The sequence below is a fragment of the Pecten maximus genome, chromosome 2 (genome assembly GCF_902652985.1).
Source record: "Pecten maximus chromosome 2, xPecMax1.1, whole genome shotgun sequence".
Classification (NCBI taxonomy): domain Eukaryota; kingdom Metazoa; phylum Mollusca; class Bivalvia; order Pectinida; family Pectinidae; genus Pecten; species Pecten maximus.
The window spans coordinates 42,617,823-42,636,992 of NC_047016.1; the positions used below are offsets into that span (position 1 = coordinate 42,617,823).

The 19,170-nt window shown below is 36.5% G+C and overlaps 1 protein-coding gene across 3 annotated transcripts in view; it reads left to right on the top strand.

The window, feature by feature from the left end:
• LOC117322147 (axonemal dynein light chain domain-containing protein 1-like) overlaps nt 1-17,991 on the top strand; it is a 36,019-nt gene extending 18,028 nt beyond the window's left edge. Inside the window, exons 16-29 of one of the 3 annotated variants that reach the window (XM_033876911.1) lie at nt 1,728-1,809; nt 3,436-3,618; nt 3,762-3,813; nt 5,021-5,237; nt 6,007-6,030; nt 8,716-8,809; nt 8,951-9,141; nt 9,797-9,886; nt 10,754-10,850; nt 11,197-11,406; nt 13,155-13,304; nt 13,648-13,737; nt 14,489-14,598; nt 15,798-17,991. In XM_033876911.1, the coding sequence (XP_033732802.1) occupies nt 1,728-1,809; nt 3,436-3,618; nt 3,762-3,813; nt 5,021-5,237; nt 6,007-6,030; nt 8,716-8,809; nt 8,951-9,141; nt 9,797-9,886; nt 10,754-10,850; nt 11,197-11,406; nt 13,155-13,304; nt 13,648-13,737; nt 14,489-14,598; nt 15,798-16,077 (1,870 nt within the window). In that variant the 3' untranslated portion in view covers nt 16,078-17,991. The remainder of the gene's footprint in view (nt 1-1,727; nt 1,810-3,435; nt 3,619-3,761; nt 3,814-5,020; nt 5,238-6,006; nt 6,031-8,715; nt 8,810-8,950; nt 9,142-9,796; nt 9,887-10,753; nt 10,851-11,196; nt 11,407-13,154; nt 13,305-13,647; nt 13,738-14,488; nt 14,599-15,797) is intronic. The other 2 variants (XM_033876913.1, XM_033876914.1) reach the window with 2 other exon arrangements.
• The last annotated feature ends 1,179 nt before the right edge of the window (nt 17,992-19,170 follow it).

Genomic DNA, 19,170 nt, shown 5'->3' on the forward strand with positions numbered 1-19,170 from the left:
ACACAGTTCTGATGTCATGTGGGTGACAGGGAGAACATGACACAGGTCTGACGTCATGTGGGTGACAGGGAGAACAAGACACAGGTCTGGTGACAGGTTGAACATGACACAGGTCTGATGTCATGTGGGTGACAGGGAGAACATGACACAGGTCTGACGTCATGTGGGTGACAGGGAGAACAAGACACAGGTCTGATGTCATACGGGTGACAGGTTGAACCTGACACAGGTCTGATGTCATGTGGGTGATAGGTTGAACCTGACACAGGTCTGACGTGTGTATAAATTGATTTATTACAGGGACTCCGACTCGGATGTAACCAGCAGACTGAAGTCTGCCAGGTAATACTGGTTCAGTGTGGAGAACAGCCTAACAGGAGGAATAGGCTTAGTTTTAGATATTTAATGATTCGTAATTCACTAATGAGATGCTTTTGTTTTGCATTTGTGTTAAAACTTAATTTGTTTTTTATAAACAAGTTAATAAGTTTATGTTTGGAGGGGACCCAGCTGTTCTGTAACAGTTTAACAAAATGTAACATTGTTAATTGATTGAAGTATTTGTTGTTTGATGTTTGTTATTGTGAGAGGTTTACTTTTAGGAATTTCACCTGCATATAGACACAGATGCTCTATATTTTGAGTGCTAACATCGTCTGTTGACATAAATTTTTATTTTTTTAACTTCGCTTTTAACATCTATCAAAAATGATTTACATTGCTGTCATTTTTATACAACTACCATGGATTCGTGGTTTAAGATCATTTATGGGTTAGGATGCAGAATGTTCCACTCAGTATCAAAGTTCTGCAAAGATGTATCTGTAATATCTAATTGCATGTATTATATAAACTGTACAAGCAGTTTTAAACAAATATAATATAATATACAACACAGATAAGAAGAAAAACTGACACTCTGTCTGTGTTATAAAGACAGTCCTACAGCCTACAAATCAGAAGCGATTCAATTGTTACTTCCAACTTTATGTAGATATTCAATATAGAAAATGCTTTGTAGAATGTACTGTTTTAAAAATGACTATAGTCCGATCAGAATGACCTGTCGTGTTGACTTTGATTAGCATATTGATTACAGACTAGTCTATTGTCATTTAGGGGAAATACATGTGGTGCTTTTTATTTATAATGTAACAGACCTTATCATCAGCTAAATCATTTGTATTTATAATGTACCAGACCTTATCATCAGCTACATCATTGGTATTTATAATGTAACAGACCTTATCATCAGCTACATCATTGGTATTTATACTAGTCTAGATTTAGCGACAAACTGTTAACATGTGAACAATTGATCACATAGTTACTTGAATATGTGTAAACCGTGCATCAAAAATAAATGATACAATCCCTGTGTTGTCAATATAAAATTGTTACAAAAACGAAAGGTCCAAAACAGCACCCTGCTGGACACAGTAGTATTCCTTATAAATACGTTTTGTTAACACACCTGTGCACAAATGGAACTACCCACTTTGAATATTCCACGAAAAGGTCAACGCGACAGGTCATTCTGGTTTGACTATACAAGATACTATATGTTTTACTGTACTATAGTATTGTCATGTTGTCACTATTTCTTGTCCATGCACACCAAACGTTGTGATTTCTCTTTGGATGTAAATGAGAAGTTTTTCCTACAGAGTCTGAGTAAACACTGATCTTTGTAGACTGTTGTTCATTGTTCTTTGTGACTGTTTCAGCACAAAGGATGGCCATTTCATCAAGGCCCCAGAGGATGATCGGCTGCAGATGTTGCTGCAGGACATCAGGAAATGGGAGGATGTAAGTCTAGCCTTTCCTCCAGACCTGGAATCCATTTCTCATTAATACGTCTAATTTGCATAATGTTTTTGTTTTCCTGACCTGATACTGCCCTGCTGGTAGGGTGTAAGAATTGGACCTGCTGCCCCATTTCATAATCCTACGAGGCAACTAAATTTGATATCTTATCTTTCTCTTCTTTTTAAAACAAATTTCCTCTTCTAATTGTCTCCCTTGACACTGCCTCATTTTTGGCATCAAGTTGAGCTTTTGCCACTGTGAGGAAGGCTTTGGGTCCTGTCCCCTGGCTGAGATATACCAGAGTCTATAAAAATAGTAGTTGCATCTCCTATATTATTGATCAGCATTTTGGGAGTGCAAGGTGATCGATTCACCAGTTTTCTTCATAATGTGACCATGTGTTGTGCCCTGTTACTTTTGGGAGCATAAGTTGTATTCCAGTACTTTTGAGGACACTAGTTGTATTTCATTACTTAGGGGACACAAGTTGTATTCCAGTACTTTTGGGGACACTAGTTGTATTCCAGTACTTTTGGGGACACTAGTTGTATTCCATTACTTTTGGGGACACAAGTTGTATTCCATTACTTTTAGGGACACTAGTTGTATTCCATTACTGTTTGGGGACACTAGTTGTATTCCAGTACTTTTGGGGACACTAGTTGTATTCCAGTACTTTTCGGGACACTAGTTGTATTCCATTACTTTTTGGGACACTAGTTGTATTCCATTACTTTTTGGGGACACTAGTTGTATTCCATTACTTTTGGGGACACTAGTTGTATTCCAGTACTTTTGGGGACACAAGTTGTATTCCATTACTTTTAGGGACACTAGTTGTATTCCATTACTGTTTGGGGACACTAGTTGTATTCCAGTACTTTTGGGGACACTAGTTGTATTCCATTACTTTTTGGGGACACTAGTTGTATTCCATTACTTTTGGGGACACTAGTTGTATTCCATTACTTTTGGGGACACTAGTTGTATTCCAGTACTTTTTGGGGGACACTAGTTGTATTCCAGTACTTTTGGGGACACTAGTTGTATTCCAGTACTTTTGGGGACACTAGTTGTATTCCATTACTTTTGGGAACACTAGTTGTATTCCAGTACTTTTGGGGACACTAGTTGTATTCCATTACTTTTTGGGGACACTAGTTGTATTCCATTACTTTTGGGGACACTAGTTGTATTCCAGTACTTTTGGGGACACTAGTTGTATTCCAGTACTTTTTGGGGACACTAGTTGTATTCCATTACTTTTGGGGACACTAGTTGTATTCCAGTACTTTTTGGGACACTAGTTGTATTCCATTACTTTTGGGGACACTAGTTGTATTCCAGTACTTTTGGGGACACTAGTTGTATTCCAGTACTTTTTGGGACACTAGTTGTATTCCAGTACTTTTTGGGACACTAGTTGTATTCCATTACTTTTGGGGACACTAGTTGTATTCCAGTACTTTTGGGGACACTAGTTGTATTCCAGTACTTTTGGGGACACTAGTTGTATTCCAGTACTTTTTGGGACACTAGTTGTATTCCATTACTTTTTGGGGACACTAGTTGTAGTCTATCAATTTGGGGACATTAATAAGCATTCCATTACTTTTTTACTATCAGGTGCTGGGCCGAGAGTCAGAAAAGTTTGGTGGGGACACACTTCTCAATGGCCAGGAACAACTGATGGTTATCAGAAGACAGATGGACGGTTGGACAGATAATGCTCTCAAAGTCTTCAACCGGCACCGAAAGGAACCTAATGTCAACCATCCAAGTCAAGACAGCATGAATATTCTTAATGAGGTATGTCCTGGTTCTGTGAATTAAGAACTGGTAGGATATTTTACTGACTACAATCTCATACTTCCAGGTTGTATCACAAAGAAAGTTCTATATTTCATCCTGTTCTCATTTAATATTTATTTTGGTTCTTTTCTTGTTCACAGGAAGTGGAAGAACTTCTGAAACAATTCAACAACAGAATCACTGGAGAAAATGGTGAGTTTTGCAGCTTATTCTTTTCAAGGTCAAAAGAGATCATATTCGCTCCAAATTTTTAAGTGAGGTTTTAGCTGATAAGGTCTTATTCCTATCTTTCATTTCCTTGATTCGTCTATTCCTTGTCCATCAACATACCCGTTTAAATCACTGCTAGTCATCAAAGACCAAATAGATTTTCATCAAATTTAGCCTAGAGCATTATTAAATCAAGATACAATGTATGCCTCAGTAAATAGAAGGTGTGGGGTGAGAGAGGGGAGAAATGTTCGGTATAACCTCACCTTCGGGCAGAGGGATGAGGCCCAATAGGGGACATAGTGGAACTCTTTATTGCATTCTTGTATATATCAAATTTATTTAAGTTTGTAATTTACTATGGTAGAAAAATGGAGGAAAGTTGTTTTTAAAAAGTATGGTAAGTTACATATTGTTGTGTATATTTACATGTTTTTTATTTTAAAGTTAGTTTATTGAGTTTTATTGGGCAACTGTTCTGCCTTATGGTTGTTTCAAATAACTGAAAATGTGGAGTTTTTTTTTATTAGTTCATTGTTTTAAGCATGCACTTTCTTGGCTTTTATATTGGATTTCACCAAGGCTGTAACCTGGTTAAAAACAATTCTGGTGGTAACGAACTAAACCATATCATTGGTAAAGAAAGCAGTATTCAAAATTAAACAATTGTCATTAAACATATGTTACCATGTTAATTTTTGAACACAATACATTAAAGTAGAAAAATGTATGTACAAATGTACATGTAAAAGAATGTTACTCTGCCTTCCTCCGTAGATTGGGAGATGGCATGAACTACTAGATGAGAAACAAAGTTAGGAAGATGCCTGAAATAGAAATCATCAATTTTATTGAACTTAGAAAAAACTGTCAATAACAATGGTCTTATTGTATTGTTATAGTGATGTATTGTTACAATAATGTATTGTTATAGTGATGTATAGTTACGATGATGTATTGTTATGGTGATGTTTATAATTGCATTATGTTGTAATGTGATTTGTATCGTGATATGAAAAAAAAGTAAATAAAAAAAAACATTTTCAAATAAAAAAAGCAACTTAAAAGTTGCATAAGTAGCAGCTGGTGAACGATTCAGGCCTCATTGGCCTCTTGTTCATTTCAAAACCTAAATAATTATATAAATGATTCAGTAGTCCATGCTTTACCTGTGTTGCATTCCTTATAGGTGTGGCTCCAAATGCAATCCACCTGTTAAACGCCTTGGAGACCTGGGACATGAGAGTGTCTTCAGCTCTGAACGGGACCCTTCCCATACACGATAACGAGTGGGGAGCTCTCTGTCAGCTGATGGAGGAGTGGCTCACCGCTGTGGACGCGGCATCTAAGTATGTGGGCACCACACAAAGCGAGGAGGAGCGGGATGAGGGCAAGCCACACACGAGGTAGACACGGTCACGGTGAAATCATACCTGCTGCTTTTCTAATATTCTCAGTCTCTAATAATATCTCTAACCAACAAGATTGGTATAGCCTAAAACTTCTCTAGTTTTCTCAAGTATACTCTGTAGTTTCTCAATTGCACAAGATTTTAAATAATTAGCATTGTTTGGAATTATAATTTTTATATCTAAAATATCACTGCACTTTTAAATTGAATATTTGAATATATTTAGTACTCTGTAGTTTCTATAATGCACAAGATTTTAAATAATTAGGATTTTTTGGAATTATAATTTTTATCTCTAAAATATCACTGCACTTTTAAATTGAATATATAGATATATTTAGTACTCTGTAGTTAATTAGGATTGTTTTGAACGGTAACTTTTATCTCCAAAATGTCACTGCACTTTTAAATATAATATGGATATATTCAGGTTAAAACATTGTATTAATGGACATCCATCATTATAGACTAAACTTAAATGCACATGTAGAAGCACGAAACAAATTTTATCACATAATTTTCGATTATAAATGTGTGTACTTTTGAATTTGCATAATATAACAACCTGTATCTTTCCTTACTTTTCCTGTAAATGCAATTTCTTTGCTGTAACTATTATGCATGAGGCTAATTAAAAATACATGATAATGTAATTATAAGTGGGTCTTGCCTAATGGGTTATTGTTATATACTAATTACAACACTAACTCTGTATTAATACATATATTACTCTGACTAATACTCTCTTCTTTATCCATTAAAAGCAGAAAGCGATATTCCTTTGCTGGGTAAATATCCTCAATCATAATCACGGTATATGTATAATTAAAACCAAAAAAAAGGCATGAGAACATTCACGGTCGGCTAAACTTTGTACAGTCTCATTATAAAAGTAGTAAATGATATTTAACATGCACTTGATTTCTTCTTCCAAGCTTAGAGGAAAGAAAATAAGATCACATACCTATCAAACTAAAGTCACTATATTCAGCACTTGATTGGATTGAGCCAGATCACAGCAGCATTACTGATCACCTGAACCGCCTGTGTGAGCTAACCATGTCCTGACTCTAATACCAAAGTAACCCTGGACCTAACATCATCAGTATCCACATCTGATCTGATCGATCCAGTGGGGGCAATAAGCCAATAAGATAATTTTTTTAAAAACTGGACCAATCAGAAACATTTAATTCATTTGCTCCTTGGTTTGTTTGGCAAGATGGCAGATGCAAAAACCATGTTGACACATGGGTGCAGTCATATTGATACGCTGTCTCTTAATTTCCCAGGAAAGAGTTCTATTTAATAAGAAACATTTTGATTGGTCGATAAAAATATGAATATTCATTTTAAACTAATGTTTTTTAAGCCAGTGCTCCCACAGGTCAGACATGTAAAATGAAGATTATAGACCTTGTGGTGACCGATGATGTTGGGTCCTCTGCATTCATATCTATAAGTTAAATCTTCCTTATAGGACGAGACATGTCAGAGATGATTGGCAAGAGTTTAATATATCAAAGTTTTTCTCAATTGTACTGTAACATTACTATGATGTTGGAAATGGAATTAATTCGGAAAATTTGCACATTTAGATTGCACAATTCTCTGATATTTTCTCCTATCTGTGAAGCTGACTATAGCAAGCATGTGTTGCCTCGGCTGAGTGACTCACTCAGACAAAGACTAACATCTGAGTCCAATTATTGTCTTCAAGACCAGTGAGACTCATGTTGACTGTTCCACCATGTTTCTGTAGATTTAATAAATCACAAAATTTTGTCATTTAATACAACTTATAGAAACTTTGTCACTTTACCATATATAGAAACTTTGTCACTTTACCACGGATAGAAACTTTGTCACTTTACCACGGATAGAAACTTTGTCACTTTACCATATATAGAAACTTTGTCACTTTACCATATATAGAAACTTTGTCACTTTTCCACTGATAGAAACTTTGTCACTTTACCACGGATAGAAACTTTGTCACTTTACTACAGATAGAAACTTTGTCACTTTACCATATATAGAAACTTTGTCACTTTTCCACTGATAGAAACTTTGTAGCTTAAGTGTCTTGTTCAATACCCAAAGTTACATGGACTTTCCCTTTAAGTTTCTTGTAAAGTGTCAAATGGTATATATGTCGTGTTTCCCTTAGCATAAATCTGTCCTGTACAATATCAAATGTTATATTGAGTTTCCCTTAGCATAAATCTGTCCTGTTCAATATCCAAAGTTATATGGAGTTTCCCTTAGCATAAATCTGTCCTGTTCAATACCCAAAGTTATATGGAGTTTCCCTTAGCCTAAATCTGTCCTGTTCAATATCCAAAGTTATTTGGAGTTTCCCTTAGCATAAATCTGTCCTGTTCAATATCCAAAGTTATATGGAGTTTCCCTTAGCATAAATATGTCCAGTTCAATATCCAAAGTTATATGGAGTTTCCCTTAGAATAAATCTGTCCTGTTCAATATCCAAAGTTATATAGAGTTTCCCTTAACATAAATCTGTCCCATTCAATATCCAAAGTTATATGGAGTTTCCCTTAGCATAAATCTGTCCCGTTCAATATCCAAAGTTATATGGAGTTTCCCTTAGCATAAATCTGTCCCGTTCAATATCCAAAGTTATATGGAGTTTCCCTTAGCATAAATCTGTCCTGTTCAATATCCAAAGTTATATGGAGTTTCCCTTAGCATAAATCTGTCCTGTTCAATATCCAAAGTTATATAGAGTTTCCCTTAACATAAATCTGTCCCATTCAATATCCAAAGTTATATGGAGTTTCCCTTAGCATAAATCTGTCCTGTTCAATATCCAAAGTTATATGGAGTTTCCCTTAGCATAAATCTGTCCTGTTCAATTTCCAAAGTTATATGGAGTTTCCCTTAGCATAAATCTGTCCTGTTCAATATCCAAAGTTATATGGAGTTTCCCTTAGCATAAATCTGTCCTGTTCAATATCCAAAGTTATATAGAGTTTCCCTTAGCATAAATCTGTCCTGTTCAATATCCAAAGTTATATAGAGTTTCCCTTAGCATAAATCTGTCCTGTTCAATATCCAAAGTTATATGGAGTTTCCCTTAGCATAAATCTGTCCTGTTCAATATATCAAAAGTTATATGGAGTTTCCTTATTGTCTTGTTCAGTTATCCAAATGAACATGAACTTTCTGTAGGAGTTAATCCTGTCTTGTGTGTGATGATATCATGACATTCCTATCATTGTGTGTATACTTATATCATTGTTCTGCTTTTATCATTTGTGTTAATATATGTGTATGTTACATATCATTATGTTTTATATTATTTGTATATATACATTTAGTAAGTAACATTTACAATTATATCACTGTTGAAATCAAATTGCTTTGTCTTTTTCATGACTTTTCAAATTCTCTAAAAAGTGTTGATGCTATATTTTTGTATTGACCGCCTATGTCTTTACTATTTGATAAAGTATTGAAGTCACAGAAACAATTAAGAAGGTACAGAAATGGACAACAACTTCCACAAACGCAATAGACAGTGAAGATGCGAAGCTGGTAGAACAGGTAATACAGACTATGTACATTTGTAGTAAACAATGTTACCTCTCACATTAAGTCTATATATGGTTGTGATATTGGAAATTCTACTGAGAGAGTACATGACAATGCTGTAACATGTCGTATATAAAGTGACACATGTTCTAGGTGTTGTCCCTCCATTCTGCCATGGTGAGATGGATGGTACAGATGTTGCTGAGGCTGGCCCCAGATAGGGAGGACAATTCCAAAGAGGCTAGTGAGATGGCGTTACTGGGAAGTGCTCCGCTAAGTGATCTTCATGCCAAAATCAAGACACTGTTTGAACAGCTAGAAATGTTCACAAACTATGTTGCTCTGTAAGTAATATACATTGAAGCCTGCTGCTTATAATGCTCTATAATTCCTCTCATAATCTTTGTAGCATGCTGTGTATAATCTTTGTAGCATGCTGTGTATAATCTCTGAAGCATGCTGTGTATATTCTCTGAAGCATGCTGTGTATATTCTCTACAGCATGCTGTGTATATTCTCTGTATCATGCTGCTTAAAAACTCTGTAACATGCTGTATATATTCTCTGTGGTATGCTGTGATAATCTCTGTAGCATTCTGTGTATATTCTCTGTGGTATGCTGTGATAATCTTTGTATCATGCTGTGTATATTCTCTGTGGTATGTTGTGATTATCTCTGTATCATGCTGTGTATATTCTCTGTGGTATGTTGTGATTATCTCTGTATCATGCTGTGTATATTCTCTGTGGTATGTTGTGATTATCTCTGTATCATGCTGTGTATATTCTCTGTAGCATGCTGTGTATATTATCTATAGTTTGCTGTGTATATAACCTTTGTAGCATGCTCTATACATTCTGTGAATATATATATTAATCTTTATATTAATATATATCCTAATATATACTTCTCTTTGTAGTATGCTTTGAATATAATCTTTTCTCTCTTCTACCCTTTCCTCTCTGTCCTTCCCTATTGTTGACCTTCCTATGTGTAAGGCGTAACACTGAAATATACTATGACCAGAAAAAACAAAGTGAAGCTGAAACAGATGATGATAGTGATTGGGAAGATGAGCTAGATACTAAGTAAGTCATATGAGACAATGTTTCCTAGATGAATGCCAATCATTTTGTCAAAAATTATCAACTCATTACTGTTTACTTACTGAATACAGTGTCTACGGAATTACTGTTTTATCATAACCCCCGCAGTGAAGCTATGGGGTATATATACTAGAATCAGATTGTCTGTCTGTCTGTCCATAGAAAAATCTTGTCTGGACAAGTCCTAAATTATAGTGAACTAATTTCATTGAAATTACTAATTTCATTGAAATTACAAGTTTTGTTGGGTTTTTTTTGTTTTGTTTTTAAAATTTAGGTTGTCATGGTAACCAGGTCACTATACACATGTTTTTAGCTGTGTATAGTGACCTAATAACCTAGTTACCATGACAACAAAAATTTCTGTGAAAACTATGTCTGTCAACTGTACACTACTAGTCATGAACCACTGAGTGGATTTCAAAGCAAATTTAGTCTTAAAACATCCTCGGGTGAGAGGGAACCAATTATCACATAAATACTGAGAGATTGGGCAGGTGAAAGGCAAATGTGCTACAACTGTATCACCCAACCACCCTAATTGCTGAATACAGTTGAAGTATAAAAACACTTTTAAACCCAACTGGACTGAATAGCGTGGCATCTGTCCTCCGTCCATTGGGCATCATTCAAGTTTTCCATTCTTATGATTTCTTCTCAATAACAAAGAGGCCAGAGACCTGATATTTGGCCTTAGGTTGGCTGGGGTGAAACACTTGACCTACTTTCAAGGTCACCTGTGTCAAAAATGCTTAAATCTTGAAACAACTTCATTAATGCAGATAATTGTTTATACAGATAAATTTTACATACTGATAACTGTTACAACTGTTTCATACTGCTGTTTAGGTGTTGTAGTGGAATTGTGATGGATAACACACAAGTACGGCGGGACAATATGGAGGAAAATGCAGACCATGAACTGAAGGATCTCCAACGCTTACGGGTAAGGATCAAAATCACAAGGACCTCGCTTATAATACCTCTAATTGTACAGTGTATAATGGCAGTGAGTAAGAGTGTAAAATGTGACAGTAAAGTTCGCTTTGACAATTTCAGTTCTAAGTAAAGTTGATATTGACAGTTTGTAATTGTAAATAAAGTTAACTAAAAAATATTAACAGTTCTAATTGTAAATAGAATTGATGCAGACAGTTCTAATTATTGTAAATAAAGTGTATACTTATTGAAATGTCTTATAATAATTGTAAGTTAAGACTGTGCTTGACTGTAGAGCAGGTCATACTAAGATATTGTGATGTACATGGTTCTGATCATGTGACCTATTTCAGCATGAATGTGAAGATTGGATCAAGACAGCCAAGTTGTTGACCAGCCAGTTATTGGGAGAGTCTGTTATCTCTCTGTTCCCGCTCCCAATCCAAACAGATGAGAAGGTTCTCAAACCACGTACTGAGTCCATGGCTACAGATATTGATCTTTATCATGATCATGAGAAGTTAGAGAGAGACAACCAACAGGAACCGACCACTCCTTCTGAGGTTTGTCAGATATATTGTACCATAATCTTAAATACATGAAAAATCTTACTCTGTTTGTCAAAATCAGTGCTTATACCATAAACATAAAAATATCAACATGAGAAGGTTTGGGACAACTTTCTTATTAGCTCACTTGTCCAAAGGGCAAGTAATCATATGCCATTCAGCTGGCATTCAGCTGGAATGAACTGTTCCCTTTAAACAACCTCTTCTCAATTACTAAAGGGATCAAAGACTTTATATTTGGCCTGTAGCATACTGGGATGAAGGGCTACCAATTTTGTTCAAAAGAATGACCAGGTGACTTTCATTCATGGTCATATGGGTCAAATGTGCTAAAACATTCTAGAACTTCTTCTCAATAACCAGGAGGCCCAGAGACCTGATATTGGGCCTGTAGCATACTGGGGTGAATGCCAACAACATTTGTTGAAATAAATGGCCTTGACATACATTCAAGGTTACAGGGGTCAAATATGCTAAGATCTTTAAACTATGAATTAGCAATGGCTTGCAGTTCTATTTTCTAGGTCACCTGAGACGAAGTCTCAGTTGACCTATTGCAATCGCCTTTTGTTCGGCGTCGTGCGTCGTGCGTCATGCGGTGTGCGTCGTCCATCGTCCGTCGTGCGTCGTAAACAATTTGCATTTTCAACTTCTTCTTAAAAACTGCTGAACTAAATTCAATGAAATTTTACAGGAAGCTTCCATGGCTGAGGGTGAACCAAAATTGTGAATTATATGGTCCCCACCACCCAGGGGCCTGAGGGGCGGGGCCAAAAAGGGTCAAATTGACTAAAACTTCAAAAATCTTCTTCTCTACTCTCAGATAAGGTGGAATCAAACACTCTTCATAGATGAAAGGGTCCTAAGGTGCTTTACCAAAATTGTGAATTTCATGACCCTGGAGTCTCATGTTTGCCCCTGGGGAGGAGGTAAACTTTACTATAGTTTATATAGGGAAATCACATTTTTGACTATCATTTGTTGGATTTGTATTGGAATTCATTCTAACTTGTATCAAATTATCAACATGGGATGACAGTTTGATGGTATGTACATGTTGGCCCTAGTTGACCCCCAGGGGCTGGTGGGCGGGGCCAAAAAGGGTCAAATTGACAAAACTTTCAAAAATCTTCTTCTCTACTCTCAGATATGGTAGAATCAAATACTCTTCATAGATGGAAGGGTCTTAAGGTGCTTTACCAAAATTGTGAATTTCATGACCCTGGGGTCTCATGTTTGCCCCTGGGGAGGGAGTAAACTTTACTATAGTTTATATAGGGAAATCACATTTTTGACTATTATTTGTTGGATTTGTATTGGAATTCATTCTAACTTGTATCGAATTATCAGCATGGGATGACACTTTGATGGTATGTACAGGTTGGCCCTAGTTGACCCCCAGGGGCTGATGGGCGGGGCCAAAAAGGGTCAAATTGACTAAAATTTCAAAAATCTTCTTCTCTACTCTCAGATATGGTAGAATCAAATACTCTACATAGATGGAAGGATCTTAAGGTGCTTTACCAAAATTGTGAATTTCCTAGCCCTGGGGTCTTGCGTTTGCCCCATGGGAGGGGATAAACTTTACTACAGTTATAGGGAAATCACATTTTTTACTATCATTTGTTTTATTTGTTTTGAAATTAATTCTTTCATTCAAATTTACTGAAATATTTCAAAATTCAGGTGACCGTTAAGGCCCATGGGCCTCTTGTTACTTTTTTTATTTTTTTTTTGTGCAGCCAAAGAAGCCAGAGACAACACCAACTGAGGACAGCCAGATGCCAGAACCAACATCACCCAAAGATGTAGAACAACAGGCACCACCAGAGGGAGCACCTGATGAAGCCCCTCCACCAACAGAGGACGCTGTTCAACCCCAAGTGGAAGAGGTAATACTAAAAGGAAAAGGAAAATATTATAAACCAATGTTTAGTTTTAAAAGGATGTTTTTTAATCATAACATACACAAGTGTCACATTTATTGAACATGTACATTCCGTCCTGGCCATCCGTAAACTTTTTACATTTTTTCAGTTCCATTTGTGGCATTCAATTTGACCCTGACTGAAATGATCTCAAGAATGTCCTGACCATGTATTGTTATTTTTCGGGTTGGTAGTAAATGCAATATGTATAGTTATTTGTTGTATAGATTAGAAATATTGCCCTGGCCAGACCATCTTATTGTGTTCTGTGAGTAAACTATCTTTTTTTTTTTTTTTATAACAATAGGAAGCAGAAATAGATGCCCTAGAGAGGTTGGAAGTCATAGGTCAAGATGACAACACTCATGTAAAAACACTAGATCAGACACCTCTGGAGGTAAGTTAAGAATGTAACGAGGAGTATATATCAGAGATGTAGACGTTGAGAGTAAACTAGGACTAGTGTTATAGATCAGAGATGTAGACGTTGAGAGTAACTAGGACTACAGTGTTGTAGATCAGAAATGTAGAAGTTGAGAGTACAGTGTTATAGATCAGAGATGTAGAAGTTGAGAGTAACTAGGAGTACAGGGTTATAGATCAGAGATGTAGAAGTTGACAGTACAGTGTTATAGATCAGAGATGTAGAAGTTGAGAGAAACTAGGAGTACATTGTTATAGATCAGAAATGTAGAAGTTGAGAGTAACTAGAAGTACAGAATTATAGATCAGAGATGTAGAAGTTGAGAGTAACTAGAAGTACAGAATTATAGATCAGAAATGTAGAAGTTGAGAGTAACTAGAAGTACAGTGTTATAGATCAGAGATGTAGAAGTTGAGAGTAACTAGAAGTACAGAATTATAGATCAGAGATGTAGAAGTTGAGAGTAACTAGAAGTACAGTGTTATAGATCAGAGATGTAGAAGTTGAGAGTAACTAGAAGTACAGAATTATAGATCAGAGATGTAGAAGTTGAGAGTAACTAGAAGTACAGAATTATAGATCAGAAATGTAGAAGTTGAGAGTAACTAGAAGTACAGAATTATAGATCAGAGATGTAGAAGTTGAGAGTAACTAGAAGTACAGCTTTACATAAGTTATAGTTTTGATAAGCATTACAGTTTATGTATATGTTTCCACTTGTCAGCCTGTAGCCCCTAAGGACCCATCCCCAGCAGTGAGGACTGTTGATGCCCCAGACACACACAAAGCCTTCCAGGCTCTCACCGCCATGGACTCACTACAGACTCAGCTTATGTAAGTAGTCCCCCACACTCATACATCACAGTAGTCTATCCACACTCATACATCACAGTAGTCCCCCACACTCATACATCACAGTAGTCCCCCACACTCATACATCACAGTACCCACACTCATACATCACAGTAGTCCCCCCACACTCATACATCACAGTAGTCCCCCCACTCATACATCACAGTAGTCCCCCACACATACATCACAGTAGTCCCCCCACACTCATACATCACAGTACCCACACTCATACATCACAGTAGTCCCCCCACTCATACATCACAGTAGTCCCCTCACACTCATACATCACAGTAGTCCCCCCACACTCATACATCACAGTACCCACGCTCATACATCACAGTAGTCCCCCCACACTCATACATCACAGTAGTCCCCCCACACTCATACATCACAGTAGTCCCCCACACTCATACATCACAGTAGTCCCCCCACACTCATACATCACAGTAGTCCCCCACACTCATACATCACAGTAGTCCCCCCACACTCATACATCACAGTAGTCCCCCACACTCATACATCACAGTAGTCCCCCCACACTCATACATCACAGTAGTCCCCCACACTCATACATCACAGTAGTCCCCCCACACTCATACATCACAGTAGTCTTCCCACACTCATACATCACAGTAGTCCCCCCACACTCATACATCACAGTAGTCCCCCAACACTCATACATCACAGTGCACACTCATACATCACAGTAGTCCCCCCACACTCATACATCACAGTAGTCCCCCCCCCCCCCCCCCCCCCCACACTCATACATCACAGTAGTCCCCCCACACTCATACATCACAGTAGTCCCCCACACTCATACATCACAGTAGTCCCCCCACACTCATACATCACAGTAGTCCCCCCACACTCATATATCACAGTAGTCCCCCACACTCATACATCACAGTAGTCCCCCCACACTCATACATCACAGTAGTCCCCCCACACTCATACATCACAGTAGTCCCCCCACACTCATACATCACAGTAGTCCCCCCACACTCATACATCACAGTAGTCCCCCAACACTCATACATCACAGTAGTCTTCCCACACTCATACATCACAGTACACACACAGTCAGTATAAATCACCAGTCTCCCCACACTCAGTATACATGTAAATCACAAGTCAGCACACACAGTATATTGAATTGTTGGACTGGTAATGTGTTACAGAGATACAGAAGAGCGTGCCCAGAAGGCAGAGGAACGGGCTGCTGCTGCTGAAACTGATCTTGCAACTGCTGAGGAGAAGCTCCGTGAATTAGAGAAAAAATTGATGAAATATGAACAAGCAGATGAATTAGAAGGCAGATCGGTCTCTGTTTCCCCGTCCAAGGCACCCGCGTCTCCTGCTGTGCCCAAGGATCTCCCAGAAACCAAGGAAGAAAAGAAACGCCCGGAGTCTCAGGCCTCTAAGGGAAGCAGTAAATCTAAAAAAAAGAAAGATAAATAAAACTCCTTGCCATTGATCTTCAAACATGAAGCTTATTTTCCTAAATATCATTACAGCTGTGTCAGAAACTTAAATGTTGACTGTGAACAAAATTAATGAAAGTCTTGTTTCTGTATGAATGTTATAGAAAAACAATGTACCAGACACACAGCTGTCAAATAAAGCTTTGTTAAGGTAGCGTCTCCACTGAAGCTGTAGAACAATTAATGTTGGCTACTTTTTAAAATATTTTCCAATAAAATGATAAATAAATTTTGTGAGATCTGAAGCTGTGATGTACATTGTTACGATGTTGTACCTATATTGATAGTTCAAAGTTGGTATAATGTCATGGTATCACTGCTTTCTACACTTTCAGTGTGTCTCCTTCAAGTGAGTTGTAAGTTTGTCAATGTCTCATTTTCAACACCAGTATTGTAATAAAACAGACAAAATAGATATTTTTAACTTGATAGAGTTGATAACATTCCTCAGTATTAATTTATAAGTATTGTTTTGGGTGTTACTGCTGATCTGACATGTTAACCTGGGTTCACATGTTGTCCTCTGCTGAAGTGATATATCATCGATCTTGTATATTGTTTTATGAAGCAGGACCTTTGTAAGATAACTTTATATTATGTCTTTGTAGATTTGTACATCACTGAGCTTCGCTATACATTTCAAAAGTATGTTTGTATGAGTTTTTGTGCACTGGACATTTCTGAACTTGTCTGTGATATTACTGGACCAACCTACTTGTTGTGTAAGGGACTGTAGCTTATCAACTTGGTCAAGTAGTGTGGCTTATTAACGCTGATAATTTGACACATTGGGCTTTTGTAGAAAAATTTTCCAATCCATTTTGAAATCTAAGCAAGTTTGTGGTAGCAGTTTTTAAAGTTTGCACATATTGACCCTGGCTTATGAGTCAAAAGGGGTCTGATTAAATGAAATTTCAAAAATCTTCTTCTCAATACCAAGATGTGGTAGAATCAAAGGATTGAAGGGTCTTAAGCTGCTTTATCAAAATTTGTAACCTCTGGGTTTCACATGTTTCTCCCTGATGAAGGGGTAAACTTTACTATTGTTTATACTCTGGTGACTGTAAAGGCCCATGGGCCTCTTGTTTCAGAACAGTTACTTTGGAAACATAATGAAGGAATAATGATAATATTTTATAAAACATTGGATGTCATTTGGTTGCCATGGTAACCAAAAGGAGACCCATGATTAGATAGATCTTGTCCAAACTACTCCTTGTAAACTCATTAACCAATTTCAATAAAATGACACCCGTCAGGAATATTACAGACCATATTATATAGATTTGTATGCAAGGATTATTTATTATTTTGTAGAAATTTTGGTTGTCCTGGTAACCAGATTATTATTCAGTATCTTGTGTAAGGACCCATAGCTCGTCAGAACAAGACAAGTGTATGCAAATGATGGGAGCTGCAGGGGGCATTAGTTATAGCCATTGGCTTACAGTTCTAGTTGAAATGTGAAAACGGTTACTGTGAAAATATGGTAGATTTATGATTTGCAGAGCAAATCAGAGAGTATCATTATGTATTAATCATTGGTTCACCTGCTCAAAGAGCAAGTGAGCTTATGCCATGGCATGGTGTCCATCGTCTGCCATCTGTCCATCAACTATTCATAAAAAATGCTACTAGTCAAGAACCACTGAGCATATTTTGACCAAATAAGGGAAATATAGCAAATTTTTTTCAGCCTAAATGTAGAGTGTTTCCCCATGCATTTACTGCAATATCCAGATGATGAGTGAGACAGGTCGTATGGGCCTGTTGTTTACTGTAAACATGGAAATTTATGTTAGGGGGAAATTTACACTAAATATTTTGTGATATATGTGGTATTTTGTTTGAACAGGTGCAAAAAAAAAAAAAAAAATGTATGACTGGAAAATATGTGAATATTCCCTATGCTTTCTTTTCCTTCCAGAATTCAAAGTTTATATAGATAGTTTACCTATCAGATCAAGAAACTAAATCCCTACGGAAATGACCATGTTCACAGTAGTAAAGCTGCTTGTTTGTTTGTTATTGTATTATTGTCTTAAATTCACTATTTCACCATTACATCAAGAATTATTGTTAAATTGGATCTTTCATGTGTTTGTGTGACTGTTTCACAAAGCAGCTTTGGTTTATAGGCATAAATATAAAATGTATATTGCCATTATAGTACTATAGATGATATTATCCTACAATGCTGAAAAATTAGAATTTACATGTATTTGCAGAGTATTACTTTTTAAGGTAGTCTATCGTCAAACAAATGTCAACAAGTTTATAAACCTTGTATCACTGTCTATACAGTTATGTAACCCACTGCTGAAGAAAATCTATGCTGTGATCGATGTTCAAAGAATTGTTTTGCTATAACACTTTTCATTTGTCTTTATATATTTTATGTGGATACATTTATTCTTGTTGAAAGAATATATAACTATTTAATAAATATCATTTTTATACAAAGTGAGTCAATTTATTTCTATCAAGAACGATGAAATACTCATCTCCAGTTATAATGGTGAGGTATTCTCCTCAAGGCGTAGCTTGTCTGTCAGTACTCTGTTGTGTGGGGCTATACAAAACATACTCATTGTAAATAATTAAATTCATATGGGAATATATACAACAATAGACATATTTATAAAATAATATTTATTAATTACAATGAGGGTATATGATAAACTTTAATTAATTTGTATCAAGGTAAACCACAGATTCCTTTCTGTACACATTAGATATAAACAGCCATTATTATTCAACCATTCATCAATATCTGTTATAATCTCTTAATCTGATAATCACCACACACACACTCACCATTGTACATGTGCACACATAAAACATTTCATAACAGCACATGCATGTCATATAGTCATATTCTCTTCAATTTGACACCACAGGTAACACATGTGTATTAACTGGGCATTCCACTGGGCACCCGATATCAAATGGATAAGATATAGTATTCAACATTGATGTTATCAAATGTAAGCTTTTAAGATACAATTACTACCAAGAATACCAAATACGTTTGTAGGTTATATATAAAATGTCAATGGTTTTTTCTAAC